The sequence below is a fragment of the Dromiciops gliroides genome, chromosome 3, assembly GCF_019393635.1.
Source record: "Dromiciops gliroides isolate mDroGli1 chromosome 3, mDroGli1.pri, whole genome shotgun sequence".
Taxonomy (NCBI): domain Eukaryota; kingdom Metazoa; phylum Chordata; class Mammalia; order Microbiotheria; family Microbiotheriidae; genus Dromiciops; species Dromiciops gliroides.
Window position 1 is genome coordinate 87,425,187 of NC_057863.1, and position 21,289 is coordinate 87,446,475.

General features: G+C 35.5%; 1 protein-coding gene across 1 annotated transcript in view; it reads right to left on the reverse strand.

Annotated features, from left to right (window-relative positions):
- The window catches only part of NBEAL1 (neurobeachin like 1), a 177,966-nt gene that overhangs the window by 118,686 nt on the left and 37,991 nt on the right, over positions 1–21,289 (reverse strand). The window contains 6 exon segments of the mRNA XM_043997392.1: positions 3,993–4,299; positions 5,131–5,216; positions 9,196–9,278; positions 13,559–13,686; positions 14,261–14,342; positions 19,420–19,581. Of these exon segments, the coding sequence (XP_043853327.1) occupies positions 3,993–4,299; positions 5,131–5,216; positions 9,196–9,278; positions 13,559–13,686; positions 14,261–14,342; positions 19,420–19,581 (848 nt within the window).

Sequence of the window (21,289 nt, forward strand, 5' to 3'; positions counted from 1 at the left end):
TTGACCCATTGAGAAGGCAAACAAATGATATCAAATATACATGTGAAATCACATAAAACATTTTCCATATTAGCCATATCATAAAAAAAGAAAGAAAGCAGAAAGGGAGGGGGAAAAAAGAGAGAGGGAGAGAGGGAGGGAAGAAGGAAGGAAGAGAGGGAGGGAGGGAGGGAGGGAGGGAGGGAGGGAGGGAGGGAGGGAGGGAGGAAGGAAGGAAGGAAGGAAGGAAGGAAGGAAGGAAGGAAGGAAGGAAGGAAGGAAGGAAGGAAGGAAGGAAGGAAGGAAGGAAATTATATTTCAATTTGCACTCAAGAGTTTATCAGTTTTCTCTGGTGGTTGATGGCATTTTTTCATCATGAGTCCTTTGGAATTGTCTTGGATCATTGCATTAACCAAGGTACTGAATTCTTTCACTGTTGATCATCATTACAACTCTGTGCACAATCATCTCCTGGTTTTTTTCTTCACTCTGCATCAGTTCATATAAGTTTTGCCATGTTTTTTTTCCCCCCTGAAACCATCATTTCTTATAGCACAATAGTACTCCATCACTATCATATGTTATGACTTGTTCAGTCATTCTCCAGTTGATGAACAATCCCTCAATTTCCAATTCTTTATACAATTTTCATACATATAGGTCCTTTTCCTTTTTCTTTGATCTCTTTGGGGTATAGAGCTAGTAATCGTATTGCAGGATCAAAGGGTATGCATACTTTTACAACCTTTTGGGCATAATTTCAAATTGTTCTCCAGAATGTTTGGACCAGTTCACAGCTCTACCAACAGTTTATTAGTGTACCCATTCCCTTGTCCCCTCCAGCATTTCTCATTTCTGAGAGGTGGGAAGTGGTACCTCAGAGTTGTTTTAATTTGCATTTCTCTAATCAATATTGATTTAGAGTATTTTTATATGATGATATATAGCTTTGATTTTTTCTTTTGGAAACCCCCTGTATATATCTTTTAAACATTTATCATTTGGGAAATGGCTCTTATTTTTATAAATTTGACTCAGTTCCCTATATATATTTGAGAAATTAAACCTTTATCAGTGAAATTTGCTGTAAAATTTTTTATATTGATTCATTGTCTGTGGTACCACTTAGCATAATATAGTTCCCTGTTTATCTCTTTTAATTCGGTCTATTCTTGCTTTTGCTTTGCCTGAGATCATAATTGCTATCCCTACCTTTTACTTCAGCTGAAGTATAATGGATTCTGCTTCAGTGCTTTATTTTCTGTGTGTGTCTCTGTTTCGACTGTCTCTTGTTAATAATATGTTAGATTCTAGTTTCTAATACATTCTATCTGCTTCCATTTTAAGGCTGAGCTCATCTGATTCACATTCACAGTTGTGAATACTGTTTATTTTCCTCCATCCTATTTTCTTCTGTTTATCTTCCTCCCTGTGATAGCTTTTTATGGTCAAGTTCTTTTTTTTGTTGGCCTCAGACAATTACTAGCTATGTGACCCTTGGCAAATCACTAAACCCTGTTTAGCTCAGTTTCCTCATCTGTAAAATGAGCTAGAGAAGGAAATGACAAACCACTCCAATATCTCTGCCAAGAAAATCCCAAATGAGGTCACAGTCAGACATGACTGAAATGACACATTCTATAGATTAATACACTGATATTTTACTCCATGAGTATTATTACTACTTTTTTCCTATGAATATTCACTGTGAATAATATTAGACACCTTCATAATTACTCTTCTTTCTATGTCAAACATGTTGCTCTCTATGTCCTACTACAGACAACGGAGCATCAAATTAGGGTATTTTTATCTTTTGTCTTCCATTTTCAGAAACAAGTGTTTTTGACCAAGGCAGCATCACCAATTAAATACTTTCTTCTCAAATATTCAATGGATGTTATCCGTTCCAAGAAAAAAGCCCATCATTTCTCTGGTTTTTTGGTAAGGCATTTGGGGTTAAGTGACTGAGTCCAGATTTGAACTCAGGTCCTCCTGAATCCAGGGCCAGTACTCTATCCACTGCACCACCTAGCTGCCTCTTCATTTCTCTGTTTTAATCTATAGGCCCTTCTAAGGTCCTCTTTTCTCTTCTCTTCTGTTGGAAGTAGTGACAAAAACATCATTTCTGCCCCCAAGATCTTTAGTGTGCTTCATAGGACTTCATAATATTTAGAAGATTCTTGGCGGGTTTCTTCCTTTCATATCATTTGTCCTGTGTGATTGGTCCACAAATCACAAGAAGTGGCTAATGGTTATCAGGTCTGAATCTTAGGAGGCTCTATATCACATACCATATATACTCCAAAACTTTAAGGATCTGCAATTTCATCAATGTGGATATTCCTAACAATGAGAACTGTAATCTCTCTATAACTTAGTACATTTCTTTCAAGAGTTGCTAGGGACGGGGCAGCTAGATGGCACAGTGGATAAAGCACCGGCCCTGGATTCAGGAGTAACTGAGTTCAAATCCAGCCTCAGACACTTAACACTTACTGTGTGACCCTGGGCAAGTCACTTAACCCCAACTGCCTCACCAAAAAAAAAAAAAAAAAAAAAGAGAGAGTTGCTAGGGACAAAAAAATTCATCATTACAAAGGCAATCTGGTAATATGTCACTCCAAACTCAGATATACATACAAGAAATAACAATGATAATAGGAAGAATTGTATAATTATCAACGTTGTATACACATTTCTGCATCTGTATCAAAACGAGTCTAGCTTCTTTTAAAAAGTGCTAAGTTATTTGCCCATTATACTTTGAAACTGAAATCAGCTGAGGTACACAGAAATTATAACATACCTCTAATATATCAAGGGCAAATTAGAATAACAGATTGTAAGAGGGGAAGGCCTGCTTCCTAACAAAAGACCACAGAATGCAGAGATTTTGCTTTAAAAAGAAAATTTCTTCATATTATTCTACAAAGAAAAGGTTGACTGAAATTGAAAGCAGCAGTTGAACAAGGACACACTCCTATTATGCTTTCATATTCTAATTTTCACATTTATCTGTATATACATAAGAACTCTCTTCTAGTCTGTAAAGTTTTCTGAGAACAGCAATTTTATGAAGTATTCTTCTTAGCACATAGTACAGCACACTGCCTATAGTAAATACTTGACAAACAATTGTTGAATAAATGAACCAATTCCTGATCTTACAGATCTTGACAGATTAGTAAACAGAAAAGCAATATTAAGATAAAATAACCAAGAGACTGGCATTTTAAAACAAGCTGTGAGTAGAATGAAAGAAAGTGAAGTTAAAGTTTGTTACGAGTCAAGAAGAAAAGACTACACAGTTGTTGTATATTAGCTGTCTTCTTTTGCTCTATATTTTGATGTTACTTGTTTGTTGTCTTTTCTTTTGGTTACCAGACGAAGAAGCAGAAGCCCAAAGAGGTGAAAGGAAGGTCATTTTACCTGCCAAAGGTCAAGGAAGTGATAAAACACGGAAGAGCTGAGAAATAATCCCAAGCATCCTAAATCCTACATTCTTTTCACTATAGCCAAAAACCCCTGGATTCCAGGCTTCAAGTGAAAACCTCACATTCCTCTCCCTACCTCCATTCACTATCTAGTAGAAAAAAGGTAAAACAATATACTGGACTATGTTTAATCAATCATATTAAATACATAGAAGTATCTCATATACTATCAGTTTTAAAGTGTAAAATTATTTTATATCCTTTTTCATAATATCAAAATGATTTTCTTCTTCCCCATTTTATTTTTTTTCTGTTTGTAATTTACTTATGTATGAAGAGATTTGGGTTTTTATGGTATTGCCCAAATTCTGGGGAAAATTTCTGTTTTAATTCATATTTCTTATGCATGAAGAAACCACAAAAAAGAATTAATTTAACTCATGGTCATTCAATTCAAATTCCTAATACACTCAAGTTTTTTGTTACCTATCATGTCCCTGCACTTAAAAGTAGGAGTATAGTATGAAAGATATCACAAAATAAAAAGAGAAAAATTGCCTCTTTCTAATACTCACTCAACATCTGTATCTGTAGTGTGATGAACCGGTTCTCCCACTGTCTGGACCTCCTGTGAGGAGGTATTGCAGAGTGATCAGAGTTCAGCAACTTGAAGTAGTTCTCCAAAATGGTGCTGGTGTCCACTTGCCGCTGGTCTGAGCTGCTAATCAGGAGAATGTGTACCACTTCTGTCAGGCACTTAAGAGTTAACTCTGCCTTCCTACTCACTTCCTCAGGATCTCTATCATCCCAGGAATCACAATCTGCCAAAACTCGAAGAAGGACTTCCATAGTAGCTGGTGAAATTGCTTGTAGAGCATTCCTCTGAAACCCACAAGACAACAATCAAATCTTAATATAAATTATTTCACCTGTTATAATTTAGGTACTATCTTTTCCCATTTTTATGACCTCTGCCTACTGACCACTTTAGCTCAGGGATACTTTGTATTTGTCCCCTGAGTATTGGGGTTTTAAGTTTCCTCAGGAGCCAAAGGTTCTCATTGGCTCCCTCCTACTAGCATTCAGGTGAGCTTAATTCTGTAAATGACTTCTACCTGAAAAAGAGTAGGGTAGAAAGTTACCTAATTTATCAACATCTTTTGATTCTAATACTATGCACACCTTCCTGTTTGTTTTTATCTGGCTCGGCTTCCTAGTTTCTGACCATTTACCTGAACACTGAATTAAACTGTCTCCCTGACTCACACAACATATTCAGCAATTTTTCCTGCCCAAATGGCTCTGACTCAGTACCCCTAACCTTGCATTTACAATTGCAACCCATCTTCCAGCATCTACTTGCTCCTCCAGCCTCTGCCAAAGTAAGTACCTTGTGCCCTCAGCTACCCACTTACCCACAGACTATTCTTACAGAAACATATGTAATATGATTATCATTGAAATCACATGAATAGGAAGTAATTAACATGAGTTAAGTGCTCAAAAATTACAAGTGTTCCTCCCCAGTACCACTATAGGTCAACTTCCTGGCCAGATGATAAAGCAGAATCCATTATCAACTTTGACACAGGGGATAGGACTCTACGTTTAATTTTTAAAAAACCACATTTATTGAGCACCTACTTCATGCCAACACTATGACAGCCTTTCTACATGTAACACAAGCTCTTGCTTTTTAAATATTTTCCTCACCTGTCCACCAGTTACAATGGCTCCAAAGAGATGTAACAGGCAACATTTAAGGCTTTCCTTGAGATGTTCACTTTCCTGGAAACACTCTACAAATAAAATAAAGAAATCAGTTTATATTTAACAATGTTCTTCTGTTAATTGTATCTCAGTTTTAAAAAGATTATGATAAGGTTGGAATAAACTTCTACTGGATCTTACTACAATATATCTTGCTTTCAAACAGTATCAATAAAGGCATTTCTATCAATATTGATAAAAATGACACTCATGGAATTATAAATTATGAATTTCAATCAAGTCTTCAAGTAGGTTCCAATACAGAAATCAAATGTGTAACATAGCTGAAACTCCAAAATCAAAAAATTATTATTGTCTCTTTCTTTATGATACCTAATATAAATTAAGTGTAACTAGTCTCTGAAGTTTTTAAGGGGAACAAATATTAAACTGACAGTTGTTGCTATAACAATAATCTCAAATTCACTGCTATAGCAAAAAAATTTTAAAGCTGAAAAATGTCTGAAATTTAAAATCAACTTTAAGAAATGCATATTAATGGTTAAATAAATATATTTCTATACCACCAACATTTGAGAAAAAATTATTAAGTGAATAACAAAAATGAAATTAAGTTTAATTTACTGTTCTGTGGAAATAAGTTTTTGCTAAACTGTATTTATACAGATTCAAAAAACTAAAATAGCCATAAAAGAGAATTCTGGTATCCAAGGCAAATTCAGTTGGGCTTGGGGTGAATATGTCAGTCTGTCCCAGCTGGGTGCAATGACAGCATGCTGAACAATTCTCAGGAAAAAGCAAAGGGAAATACAAATCAGAATTGTAAAGGAACTGATACATATCAACTCTGGAAGTTTTATCAAATGTCTACCACATAGGGGCAGCTAGGTAGCACAGTAGATAGAGTACCGGCCCTGGAGTCAGGAGGACCTGAGTTCAAATCCGGCCTCAGACACTTAACACTTACTAGCTCTGTGACCCTGGGCAAGTCACTTAACCCCAATTGCCTCACCACCCCCCAAAAAAATGTCTACCATATGCCAGTCAGTATATTTGGTTTCTTTTACTGATCCCAATGTAATAAAAAAATTACATCTGATAAACTCTTTGGAAAAAGAATTAAAAATTAATCAGACTAAATCATTTAAAACAAAAGAACTGACAGGTCACAGACAAACATTAAAGAGTAATCTAAGGGTGCAGTGGATAGAGCACTGGCCTTGGATTCAGGAGGACCTGAGCTCAAATCTGGCCTCAGACCCTTGACACTTACTAGCTGTGTGACCCTGGGCAAGTCATTTAACCCCAATTGCCTCACACACAAAAAAGAGTAATCTAGCAAAAGATGTTTGAAAACACTTAGAAAAAGAAGTGATTACAAAGAGCCTTCAAGTATAAATCATGCCAGATTAATGTCATTTCCTTTTTTGAAAGAATTAATAATTTAGTAAATGTGAAGAATATTGTAGATATAGTTTACCTAGCTAGTTTAGTGTCTTCATCAGAAGACAATTAATGGATTCTTTCTCTATTTTCACTTTGCCCTCTGGCTTTATTAGGTCTTAGCAGTTTTCATTAAAATGTTATCTATTTTGGGGCAGCTAGGTAGCGCAGTGGATAGAGCACCAGCCCTGGAGTCAGGAGTACCTGAATTCAAATCCGGCCTCAGACACTTAACACTTACTAACTGTGTGACCCTGGGCAAGTCACTTAACCTCAATTGCCTCACTAAAAATATATATATATTATCTATTTTAAAAATATGATTTTATGAATGAGGTTTCCAGGTAGCTCAATAATTCTTAGATTATCTGTCTGTAATCTTTTTTGCTGGTCAGTTGTTTTTAATAAGTATTTTTTGTTTTCTGATTTTTTTTCCGACCTTTCAACTTATTCTAGTTTTTCAAGTTGTTTCATGGAGTCATGGATTTAATTTTCAAGGAGTCTGTTAACCAAGTAAGGTGTTATCCCTCTTGTACTAAGTTGTTTATTCTCATTCTTACTCTTTCCTCTAAAGTTCTCATTTCTTTTATGTCATCTTTTTTTTAATACTTTCTTTATTTCCTCCAGGAATCTCAGTGCCAAGTGCTTGTGGCTCTTCTAAGATTTTCTTTGGCTAGCCCTCTGTTTGTAGATGATGTGGTATTATTTTCTCAGTTTTTGTGCTGAGTCTCTGACTCCATAAAATTAAACTTTGATGTTTTCTCTTCACTGTTTTCTCTTTACTTTGACATTTATTCTTTTTTCTAGCCATATTCTCCAGACCAAGGCTTTGTTTTGAGACTAGGTTCTCTGCATTTCTGGAAGGAAGAGCAGGCCCTCTTTGGAACTGATCTTTATCTGGAGTCTAGGTAATAAGGACTGTGTTCAAGGACCTGTAGAGCAGGTGGCTAATGTGGTGCCATTCAAGGCATACCCAGATCATTTTTCTCCCGGTTCATGGCCAGAATAACAGCTGTGGGCTTCAGCTATACTTAGCCAGCTCTTGATCTGGGTTCCCATCTCTCTTCCCACAGGGACACAGCTTCAGCCTCTATGTTCCCCTTGATTTACTCTGGTCCCAGAAGTGGAAGGCTTCCCTGAGTTGTACTAACGACAAGACTTTTCTGTCTGGCTTTTTTTTTTTGACCTCCAGGCTTCTGGGCTATCTATTTTTTGCAGACCCGGGCTGACAAAAAGCACTCACGGTGGCAGCTAGGTGGCGCAGTGGATAGAGCACCAGCCTTGCATTCAGGAGGACCTGAGTTCAAATCAGACGTCAGACACTTAACACTTACTAGCTGTGTGACCCTGGGCAAGTCACTTACCCCAATTGCCTCACTTTAAAAAAAAAAAAAGCACTCACTAGAGTTTCTCCTTGGCTTTCTTTATCATTGCTCAGTCCAGTTTTGGGTTGTTGTTATTTTTTTTAATACTTGCTGGACTACTGAGAAACTTAGGCTGTTCTGCTTCCACTCACTCCACGATCTTAAAGAGTCTTTGAACCCAGTTAGGTCTTGCTAGATTTGAAGTCAATACTCTCTATCCACTATAAAATACTACCTTTCAAAGAAATATAAATTAAAACAACTTCATATTATCATTATATAGCTCTTAAACTAGCAAAAGAAAAATCAATGTGCTGCAAACCCAGCATTTAAGGAGGTAAGTAGAAAAAAGTAAGATTGTTCACTGTTAAGGACATTATATATAGATTCAATATTTGCTAATATCACTGTGACATGATTATGTACTAAGACTTGCACAGCTGTTCATACCTTTTGGGCACTTATTATACTTCAAGGAATACATACCAAGACAGAAATCAATGAGTCTAAAGTACATAATCACTTAATGCTTGAAGAATAAAACAAATATAACACTACAAAGAATAAGAGAATTTAAGATTTGGAAGGACTCATAAAAGTTCAAATAGTCCAATTGTCTTACTTCACAGATGAGGAATCTAGAGCTGAGAGGTTAAATGAGTCATTTAAAGTCACAAAGCTACTAAACAGCAAAGGTGAGAATAACCTGGCTCCTTATCCTTTTCCTACACCATGCTGTATTACGCAAGATAGACCATGGTTTTCAATAGTCCCTCAAAATAGATGTTCTCATAAATCTGTAAAGTTTAATTTTTCAATTAAAAAAACAAAACACTGGGGCAGCTAGGTGGCACAGCACTGGCCCTGGAGTCAGGAGGACCTGAGTTCAAATTTGGCCTCAGGCACTTGACACTTACTAGCTGTGTGACCCTGGGCAAATCACTTAACCTTCATTGCCCCTTCAAAAAAAAAACTCTAAAATATGCAGGGCTGCCAAAGTTTTATTTAACTTTCTACCTAACATGAAAATTACACATACTTTAAGAATAGTTTATAAACTGACAGCATCAGATACAAAGAATGAATCAAGTATTCTACCATGGGAGCATTAAACATGGCACACACTTCATAAATGTTTGTTTGCTGTGTCACACAATCTTCACCTTGTAAATTTAATAACTCTAGCAGAATGTACACCAGCAGAAAACCGTGACACTAATAAACTGAAAGTGATACTTACGGTAAAAGAAAGGAATGAATTCCACTGTAAGAGAGGCTGCTTTGTATTTCTGTCTGCTCTTTTCCACAGTACTAAGGCTCTTTCTGTATTTAAACATAAAATTTAAAAAATGTCACACGAAGAACGAGAGGATACACACTAAGATGTTTCTGAATAAATCAAAAAGATAATGAAAACCTAAAATATATACTTGGGGTCTTTTTTAGATTCTGACCAATAAGTTACTATGGTGGGCTTTCTCTAGAGTAAGATCAACATGTACTTTACTGCTTTAAAAGATTTTGTTTTAACAATTGCAAAGCTTTTTTTATTTACAAAAGCAAGCTTCTGTTCATTTACAAGAATAAAGCATCCAAGGTTCTTTCCAATTTGATATTGACAAAGAACTCTGTCGCTATTCTAACAATTTAACTGAAAAGATTTTAAGTCCACATTAAAATAATAATTTGTCAATCTCCTTAGGCCATTTGCCACCTCACCCCCATCGCCCCAGCATGGTCCAGCATTTTCTGAAATAACAGCTAGTTGCAGTCTCAAGAATTTAAAACTAGAACAGATTAAGCCTGAAGATGATGCCCATGGTCACACATCTTCTTGACCACTAATCCTGGATTCTTGAATTTCAATTATCTAAAGGTTCCCAGCCTCTAGGCTTCACCATAAAATAAGTCCAATGCAGGGGGCAGCTAGTGGCACAGTGGATAAAGCACTGGCCCTGGATTTAGGAGGACCTGAGTTCAAATCCAGCCTCAGACACTTGACACTTACACTTACTAGCTGTGTGAAGCCTGGGCAAGTCACAACCCCCATTGCCTCGCAAAAAAAAAAAAAAAAAAAAAAAAGAACAAGTCCAATGAGGAAGGGCAAGCTCCTATCAACCGGAAGAAAGTCTGGCCAGAAAAGCCAGGTTTGCCAGATATGATATCAGACACCAGTCCCCCACCTCCCTCCCATGTTTCTGAGACTATGCTTAGCAATGGAGTATTAAAGCAAATCAAGTTCTTTTGTTTTGATGCTGTTGTTTTTTTTCTATTTTGAGGGTTTTCCATCATTGCTCTGATTCTTTTTCTCTTATAACATGACTAATGCAGAAATAGGATTAATGTTATTATGTGTGTATCATATATATATATATATATATATATATATATATATATATATATATATATAAAAACCTATATCAGATTACCTGCTGTCTAGGGGAGGGGAGAGGGAGGGGAGGGAGGGAGAAAAATCTGAAATTGTAAAGCTTGTATAAACAAAGGTTGAGAACTATCTTTACATGTAACGGGAAAAAAAAATAAAATACTTTATTAATTTAAAAAAAAAAAGCAAATCAAGGAGAATTTAGAAATATCACTTAGAACAGTAATGTCAAACTCAAATAGGAAGGGATCCTGCAGCAAAATGACTTAGAAAACCACAAATTAATGTTATCTTTGTCTTGCACTGCATTTTTATTTATTTTGTTAAACATTTCCCAATTACACTTTAATCTATTTCAGGCTGGAGTTTTTGGGAGTCTGCCCAGGGACTTTGACACCTATGACTTGAAACATATACAAGAAAACATAAAATACAGGATTATCTACACAATCCTATGTATAAGTCCAATTAGAGAATTGTAGAATAATTCTGTATAACCAATTTTAAAGTCCTATCTATTCTAGTATCATAAAATTAATATAACTTCATAGAAATACAAGATTTTCCTTTGGTCTATCATTTCAAACTTGTCAACTGAGGAAAAAAGCTCCGTTTAATCAAATTCCTTTTAAATTACCAGGTAACAAAGATAATGAGAATTAAAATCAATTTAGATGATCTACAAGTAGGTATGGAATTATAGTTAGAATCGCTGCATAAGCATATTTCCATTTTATTAGCTTATTTAAATTAATGACAGATCATTAACAAATTTAATGTTTTAATTCCTTTATAATGTGTGCTACTGAAAGCAATAATGAACATCCTCAGCTGATATAAGTAGAAAGAAAATGTATTTCTACAGTTTGTGATATGTAATTCATTCTAAACTACCTGTGTTAGATATAGCAGATAGATATAAATGAGAATTCCTTTAATTATAATACTTAACAGATGATCTAGCAGCACAAATCAAAAAGGGATAGGAAAACTATTTCAAATACATCCTCAGATGTAATAAAGCAACATGAAAGAATAAATATGAACTGAAAACAATTTGAAATCCAAGCTCTAACATTTACTACTGTGTTACCACAAACAAATTACTCATCCTCTGGGCATATTTCCTTATCTGAAAATGAGGATAACAATGTTTGCTCTATCAATGACGCAGAGATTTTTGTGAGGAAAAGTACTTTTGTAAGCCTCCAAGTGTTATATGAGTAAATATTTAAATTTTTGAAAGCTAGAACTAAGCCATTTAAATTAATGGTTTTTTGTAGTTTTTTTGCCATCACAACAGTAGAGACTTAAGTGTTAAATAAACACTATTTTATGGCAATATTAGTGACTAGCCCTCTGCTAAGTAAATAGCAAGTGCTTAATAAACTAATAACATATTGCAAATTAATTGACTGATATCAGAATAGAGCATACATTTTTAAAGTTTCTCTCAGCTTCCCAGAATCTCACTAAATAAGAGAGGTTATTATTATATTATTAACTTCTATTATTTATTATTATAATTATTAAACTATCCACTTAAGATCCACTGAGGAAACAGGCAAAAGGGAAGAATTCCTAAAATTCTTTAGGATTCTGAAAGCAAAGACAAAGCTGCTACTTACTAACTTGGGGCCCATCTGTTACCTACATTTCACTTTGGCAGACATGATACAATTTTAATAGGCTCTAAGCCTCCTATTATTTCTCAAGTTAGCCTGGCACCATTTCCCTCCTCCTTCTGGAAGACTTCTAAAGCCTAAGTTACTAGGAAAAAAGTAAAGGAATGTCTCTATCTTTTCACTTGACTAAGTTCTTGTAACTGCCCACTTAACTTCAAAATCTGATTAAGAAATAAATGAACATAATTCTTTGAGATACTCTCACCTTAAAACACAAAGTTCTCAGCCCATGCTCTCATTCCATGACACCCAACCCTCCTTCATGCCCATTTCAGAGATATGGCAGCACTTTCTCTTTCTACATAGTGTTTTGTTTGTTAGGGTTTTTTTTGTGGGGCAATGAGGGTTAAGTGACTTGCCCAGGGGCACACAGCTATTAAGTGTCAAGTGTCTGAGGTCACATTTGAGCTCAGGTCCTCCTGAATCCAGGGCTGGTGCTCTATCCACTGCGCCACCTAGCTGCCCCTACATAGTGTTTTAATCTTCCTTACTATTCAAGGATTTCAGTTTTTCCTGTCCCTCATTCCCACAATCTGTTGTCATCTTCCTATATACCTGTTTTCTTTTCACCTGTGAGAAAATATTCTCTTTCCTTCCAGTCTATGTTTCTCTGTCTCTTGGACTATTAAACTGTCTCTAACTTTTTGTGAGAAAACCTTCACAAGATGATCTGTTTAAAAACTTTAAGCATTCTGTTTGGTTTAATACTGTTAAAATGTTCAGGGGAAAAAATGTTTCAAACCATTAAGAAACCTCTGGCATAAACTGAAATAGGAAAGAAATACCCACCAACTCAGAGAGACACTGACCAACTGATTGAATTCAAGGAAGAATGAAGATTAAAGTGCATTTTGGTCTCCATTTTAAAATACTCTCTTAAGGGTTTGTTGGGAACCATGAGGCAGAATGTGTGCAAGGGCTAGTATACTGAGCAGCAAACCAAGCATGCTGTTGGTAAGGGGAAAATAATAGAGAGGGAAGAAAATGCAAAGAGGTAGATATCACTTTCCCATTGAGAGGTGCCCAAAAGAAGTCCCAAGAGCCATGGAAAAACCCTAGAACAATCTCGCAGAAGTATTAAAAAAAGCAAACAAGTAAGGGGAAATAACCACTAAGCAAACAATGGGAATACTTAAGTGGTAACAAGGAGTTTATTTTTCATAACTCTTATTCTAACTAAAAGAGGGACAACAGAGTTCAGGACTTGGAGTCAGGAAGACAGGTTAGAGTCACCCCTGCGACACTTCTAATTGTGTGACCATGGCCAAGTCATGCACCTTCTCTGAGTCTCAGGTGACTCTGAGACTCTAAATTAGAGGAAGGTGAGGTGCTACAGCATTATAAATTTAATTGCCTTAAAATGGCTCCTATCAACCATTACTTTCTCCAACATACACTGTGGCCCAAAATTTTGGCCTGTGAAAAGTGCATTTATAGTTTTCTAACATTTTCCTAGAAAATAGCAGGCATACCACCATATTCTCAAGTTAAGTGAATAACACATTAGAATTTATGATATTCCTGTCACATACCCTGCAATTCTATGCCTCCAGTTCCGATACGGGTCATATAAGCTCTCACAAAAAGCCAGTGCATGTCTTACAAATTCTTCAATAGAAGTCTGATCTGCCACATCTTTCTCTTTTGTTTTGCTTTTTAGCTAAGAAAATATAATTAAATATCAAAATGTAATTCAATAATTATTAAATATTGAACACAGTTACATGGGCTTAGCTGTAGAACATTCACAAAATGTTCATTTATTAATTCAAATAAGCCTAATTTTCCAATATAAACAGAATATATTTCTATCACGGTAAATTAGGTTCACTTAATATTTATTTAGACTGAATAGACTCCTAAAAACTGTGAATTTTCCATAAATAGAATTTAAAACAAATGGTCAAAATCTTTTAAATAAATAACTCCTTTATTAGGATAGATGATAAGTGAATCATTCGTCAAGAATTCTCTGGCAAGTTTTAATATACCAATTTTTCTAACAGTATTGCTTTCCAAAAAAATTAAAATCAGTCATTTAATTCTAATAAATCACATTAACAAGTGATTTTAAATAGTATACATACAAAAAATAATGGAGCTGCATATACTCTTATAATCTCCTCAAAATTACTAATCTTCTGAAAACATTTTAGTCTATATACTACAAAAGCAAATGCAAATAATCTATTTTCTCCCATTACATTTTTAAGGGAATGTTAGTTCACACCTACTTGCTGAATATAGAGTGTTGTCATGGTGATAACATGATTAATGTAGGAACAAGTCCCAATTTCTTCCACATTAGAGAGGTTTCTGTAAGAAAATAAGAATTATAGTAATTTCTATGAAAATATAAGAATAAAATACAAAAGCTGTACATTACACAATAGTATTAGACAAAAAGCAGGTGTCTAGCTTAATTTTTTTTTTAATTTAAGCAATGTAAACCAAATGAAACATAAGATCAACCAAAAATCTTAAAAATGAGGCTCTGAATAAAAACAGACCTCAAATAGTATTCAAACCTTATAACAGTAACCACAAGAAAACTTTGACTTCAGGTGCTAAAGAGAAGCAGTACTGGTTTAGGAGTCGAGAGACTGGAGTGTCATCCTGGCTTTGTTCTCAATGAGTGGTGTAACCATGACTAAATCACTTTACCTTTTTCCTCCTCAGTTTCCTCAAGTATAAAATAAGGGGATAGATTGTACAAGAAAACAAATTTGGAATTATATGAGAAAAGTTACTATAACATCAATATGATTCAATCCCACAATCCCAGTACCAAGCATGTGCTTCAAAGAGAGAGAAAAAAGAAAAAAAAAAAGGACTCATACATAAAAATATTCATAGCAAAAAACTGGAAACAAAGTTTATTGGGGAATGATTGAACAAACTGTAGTATATGAATATAATGTTATATCTACAAGAAATGATAAATTCAGAGAAACAGGAGAATTATGAACTGATGCAGAATCAAGGGAGCAAAACCAACAGAACCATATCTACAGTGATTACAATAATATAAATTAAAACATTAAAAGTCAGCTGAACTCCGACTAAATGCAATGATAAAATCTGGCCCCAGAGAACCAATGATGAAACACAGTTCATTCACCTTGGTAGGTAGGGAATTATGGGAGTGAAATGTTGCATACATTGTCAGAAACATTCACATTGTTTAATTTTTTTGGTAGATCAGGAAATGTCTGTGGTATAAAAATTTTAAGGTATTCAAACTTTTTAAAAAATAAAGTAAAATAATTAAAATAGAGCATACTGAACATTATTGTCAGCTCTAATATTCCATTATTCTCTAATTCAATTCTCCTGTACCACTTAACAAAACAGATTTTGAAGTTCCCTAAGAGGAGGTAGTTCTGTTTTTCTATTTCACATTTTCTCTGTAGGCACCTAGCACAATGCCTTATTATAACTTGATTTTTAAAAAATTTTCAGCAAGATTAATTCAGAAACAATCCAAAAGAGAATTAGAAGCAATTACCTTAAAGCATAGGAGAGAAGTTTTAAATTAAACATTATGAAAAACAATTCTCTATCTCTAGAATTTCTATTTTATTTTACCATGTATTTGGCAATTACTAACTTTTACTTTTTTAATTATATAGCCTATCTTGATTCATTTATTGACTCATTCATTTACTGAACATGCTTTTATTAAATGCCTAACAAGTGCCAGACACTGCTAGGCACTGGGGATACAAATTTTTTTTTTAAACCAGGAAGAAATAAACACAAAATATACTCTAAGTAAATGCAAAATTAATTAGAAGGGGCCACTGGCAACTGGGAGGAAGGGAGAGATCAGAAAAGGCTTTCAATAAAGGGGTAGGCACTTGAGGGTGAACTGGTAGAGAGGAAGGAAAGCATTCAGGCATGGATGGGAGTCACCTTCTACAAATGGCCTGAAGGGAAGGGCAGGAACATCACCCAAAAGGAATAAGAAACTAGATTGGTCAGAGGGCAGAGTATGTTACTGTATAATAAACTGTAACGGTAGGCTGGAGTCAAATGAACACTTTAAATACTTAAGTTAAAAAGACTGTATTTACCCTAGCAGCAACAGGGAACCACATGAGCAAGTGACATAGTTAGATCTATGCTTTTTTAAAATATCAACGAGGACACCTAAGTGGAAGAATATTAAAATTGGGGAGAAACTCAAGGCAAAGACCAATTAGAAGCTTAGGAGTTCCAGGATGAAAGATGGGACGGGCCTGAACTTGGATGGGAGACCAACTAGACTAGGTCTTTGAAGGGAGAGTTTACTATATCTTTTATTACCTTATGTGAACTAAAGTAAACATATGAAAGAATTCTCCATATCACAACAGGAAAAATGCAGATAAAAACAAACAACCCTAAGGTTGTCAGCAAACTAACAAAGCCAACAAATATGGAACACTAACATATTGTTACTAAAACTATGAGTTGGGGGCAGCTAGATGATACAGTGGATAAAGCACCGGCCCTGGATTCAGGAGGACCTGAGTTCAGATCTGGCCTCAGATACTTGACACTTACTAGCTGTGTGACCCTGAGCAAGTGACTTAACCCTCACTGCCCTGGCCCCCTCCAAAAAAAAACACAAAACAAAACAAAAACCATCTAGAAAGCAGTTTGGATTATTCAAAGGTGACTAAAATGTCCATATTCTTTGATTCCACTGATAGGAGGAATTCAATGACAAAAACAAGGGAACCATATAAAACAAAAACATTTATAGAAGCACTCTTTGTGGTACCAAAGAACTGGAAGCAAAGTAGATGCCCACTGACTGGAGACTGGGAAAAAAATCGTAGCACACAAATGTAATGAAATAATTGTTATACCATAAGAAACAATGAGACTTTTACAAGTGATGAAAAATGCAATAGAACCAGGAAAGCAAAATACATTGTGACTACAACAACATAAATGGAAAGAACAACTAATTAAAACTGAATGCCATGAAATAATAATTGTAACATAATAAAATAATATATAATAATAGATAGCTTTTCAAAGTGTTCAAAGCACTTTATATATACTATCCCATTTGATCCTCACAACAACCATATAAAATAGGTGTTTTTATTATTTCCACTTTATAGATAAGGAAATTGAGGCAGAACAAGATTAATTGCCTTGACCAAGGTTATACAGCTAGTGTCTAAAGTGAGATTAGAACTCAGGTCTTCCTGACTCCAAGTGCAACACCTCAAGCTTGACCCCAAAAAAGAAATATGAATAGTCAACTTCCCTGGCTTTTTGTTGTTGTTGTTGTTTTAGTGAGGCAATTGGAGTTAAGTGACTTGCCCAGAGTCACACAGTTAGTAAGTGTCAAGTGTCTGAAGCCGAATTTGAACTCAGGTACTCCTGAATCCAGGGCTGGTGCTTTATCCACTGCGCCACCTAGCTGCCCCCTTCCCTGGCTTTTTAAAAGAAGTGGGATAACCACAGGTGTGGAACTCCACATACAGCATCAGAATTTTTCAATATATTGGTTGGTTATGCTGATCTATTTTTTCTTTCTTATTACAAGGGATGGCACTCTGGAAGGAGGAAGTTGAGATACAGTGAGAAATATAAATGATGTTTTAAAAAAGATACCAATAAAATTTAGTTTAAAAAATTAAAGTCTAACAAGATACAATGAAATTGTTAGATCTCCTTCTTAAAATAATATAGACCAAAAAAATAATGTAGACACACATTACTATTCATCTGCATTACTATAATGACCTCTTTATAAGCCTGGCCACCTCCATATTCTCCCCCCATGGCAATCAGAAACATCTATTTTTTTCTTGGTTTTCATTTCACATGTAAGAACGGGCATTTCAATTCTCCTGTTCACTTACACTCTTTTCCCTTTCAGTCTTTTGCACTTTCATTTTCTAGTTTTCTGGTCTTTTATGTAAAGCTGTCAGTGAGGAAAATTCAATATTGCTTTTTTTAAACCTATCACTGTCAACTTGATCACGTCATTATTCTGCTAAAAGAAATCTTCAATGGCTTTCTATTCACTTCTTGCTTAGGTTCAAACTACTCTGCCTAGCTTCCAGAGCCCTTCACAACTTATCCTATCTTTCCAAACTAATTTCTTATTTTCCCTTCTGCACAACCTATCTTGAAGCTAAAAAGGACAACTCTGCCTCTCAGAAATGCACTGAGTCTCAAATTGAATTCTAAAAACCACTGTCTCACCCAAGATTTAAGTAGTAAATAACAACTCCTGGATTCAACCCAAGGTCTTCTGACTTCAAATCTAGCATCTTTTCTACTGGACCCTACTACTGTCCCCTAAATCTATGTTAATCTTCTCTGTATCGTTCCAATTTTAGTATATGTGCTGCCGAAGCGAGCACTGTCCCCTAAATCTAATTTGGCAAAAGTCCCTCAGACAATACAGAGTTTAGACTGGAACAAATATGCTGGATGTGGTCAAACTTAACTGGAAACAGATTGCTGCCATTTGTACACAGAGTTAGAAAATTACAAGTTAACATTATCTCTGTTGTATTGTATTCTTATTATTTTGTTAAACTTATTTCCCAATCACATTTTTAATCTGGTTCCAGTTTTATCCATGGGTTTGACACAGCTAGTCTAAACAACGACATGATTTTTCTCTACATTGATTCCTTTTCCCTGTTCTGTATACAATATTTCTAATAATGCAATATTTCTAAGATTGCATAAGTGGTTTTGGCAGTCAGATTTTGCTGTTAACTCATACTAAGCATTCAACTACAGCTGGTAGGCAATGATTGGGAGGCTTTCAAAAGCTAACATTAGTAAAACCACTGCAAAACTACTATTACTTCACCCAAAAAAAAAAAAAAGCTTGAAAATCGGGCAGCTAGGTGGCGCAGTAGATAGAGCACGGGCTCTGGAGTCAGAAGGACCTGAGTTCAAATCCGATCTCAGACACTTGATACTGTGTGACCCTGGGTAAGTCACTTAACCGCAACTGCCTCAAACACACACACAAAAAATTGCTTGAAAAGTACTACTACTTAAGGTTTTTTTTAGACTCAAGTCAACTGAAAATACACAATGAATGAGTTACCATTTAGATAGTATTATCATGACAAATGGGCAGCTAGATGGCACAGTGAATGGAGCACTGGCTATGGAGTTAGGAAGACCGAAGTTCAAATCTAGCTTCAGACACTTACTAGCTATGTGAACCTGGGCAAGTCACTCAAACCTGTTTGCCTCAGTTCCTCATCTGTTAAATGAACTGGAGAAGGAAATGACAAATTATTCCAGGACCTTTGCCAAGAAAATACCAAATAACATCACAAAGAGTCAGACAGAACTGAAATGACTTAACAAGTCATGACAATAGGAGGTGACTGACTCATGCCTAAATGTTAGATACCTGCAAAGGATTATGAAGAACTTGACAAGGAGAATTGACAAAGCCTGTTGTTGCTCCTCTAGTCCATCTGCCATTTTTTGCACACACTGCAGTAGCTGGCTTCTTAGAACCTGTAGAATATTATCTGGAAGAAGAGATATTCCAGGAGGCACATCATCCACTCTATAATGCAAGGAAGAAAGAAAAGAAAAAAAAGGCCTTTAAGGGTTAATGTGTAATACACAAGGTTTCAGGTCAGGTCCTAGGAAAACTTTTTGAATTGTCCCAAGCATTCTGTCTTCACAAATGGGAGCTGCCACAAGATGATCCTACATTAGAATAGCATGGAAACTGAAAGTAGATTTACTTCCCAAAAGGTAACTAAAAAAGGGAACTACTGAATATATTAATCCACGATGGGTCGGTTGGTTTGTTTAAATACCTTAACCAAGATAACAAATTAGATAGGCACAAATCATAATGACGCCTGAAATGTCTGAATTAATGCTACACTATCAAAGGCAATGTGATGTGATGGATAGAAAGCTGTGCTCAGTCAAGGAAACCTGAGTTCAGGTCTTGCCTGTGACACATAATGGCTGTGTGGGCCCAGGCAGGCCACTGAACCTCTGAGTGCGCCACCATTTGCAGAGCAGGTGCAGACGTTCATTGAAGGAGTTCCCTAAGTCAATGAAATTGCAGGTGTGATTTTTGGTGAGGCAATTGGGGTTAAGTGACTTCCCCAGGATCACACAGCTACTAAGTGTTAAGTGTCTGAGGCTGGATTTGAACTCAGGTCCTCCTGAATCCAAGACTGGTGCTCTATCCACTGCGCCACCTAGCTGCCCCGCAGGTCTGATTTTTAAAAATATGTAACAGCCTAATATCAAATATCCTATCAAATCATTAAACCTCACAAAGTAAATGAAGTCTGGTCAGTTGGGAATTTAAAGTTCCTACTTTAATGTTCCTACTATGAAATGATTTCTGGATTGTTACTCATACAAAACAGCTGAATTTCAATAAAACATCAAGTGATGACAGAAACTGTAAATGTTGCCCTTAAGATATTCCTATAACATCCATACCTTAAATGAATACATGGTATAAATGCCTGGATTACACTAGCTTCAATTACTCTAGTGGACTCTATCTAAAATCCGGCCTCAGACACTTGAGACTTACAGCTGTGTGACCCTGGGCAAGTCACTTAACTCTCACTGCGAAGAAAAAGAAGAGGAAGAGGAAGAAGAAGAAGAAGTAGTAGTAGTAATAGTAGTAGTAGTAATAGTAGTAGTAGTAGTAGTCGTCTCGGCCTCTGTGCCTTCCTTATCTATAGTCTACCTAAACGAAAATATCAAGAAATCTATTGTAACTGGATCACGTTTATATAAAGCAAATTTTTATCTTCAGAAAATGGTGAGATATTGTTTTTCTTATGTCCACTGGGTGATTATTAACTACCTCCATAAAAATTTGAGGCACTACACCATTACTCTCATAACTATATATGTGTGTGGATAGATATATGTGTATATAAATATAATTAATATCTATCAAGGATCCTCTGCTGTAAGTAACAAGGTATGTTTCCAAGCTGAGAAAAATCTACATCCAACTATGCAAATGTAAGAACACTGTCAAATCAGATTAGCCAAAGAGTTTTATAAATATTATAATAAAGTTAAAAGTATGTGTATGATTTTTTTTCTCAGTTTGGCACTTTTTTGCATTGCTGCTTTGTATTATTTAATTTCTACCCCATTTGTTATGTGGTAAGATTTCTCATTTTGGTGAATCTCTACTACAGAGCCAATGATATGAAAGAAAAATTCAACCAACACCCAAACTGTAAATATCTTCAGTCTAATATATGAAAAAAGTAAACCTC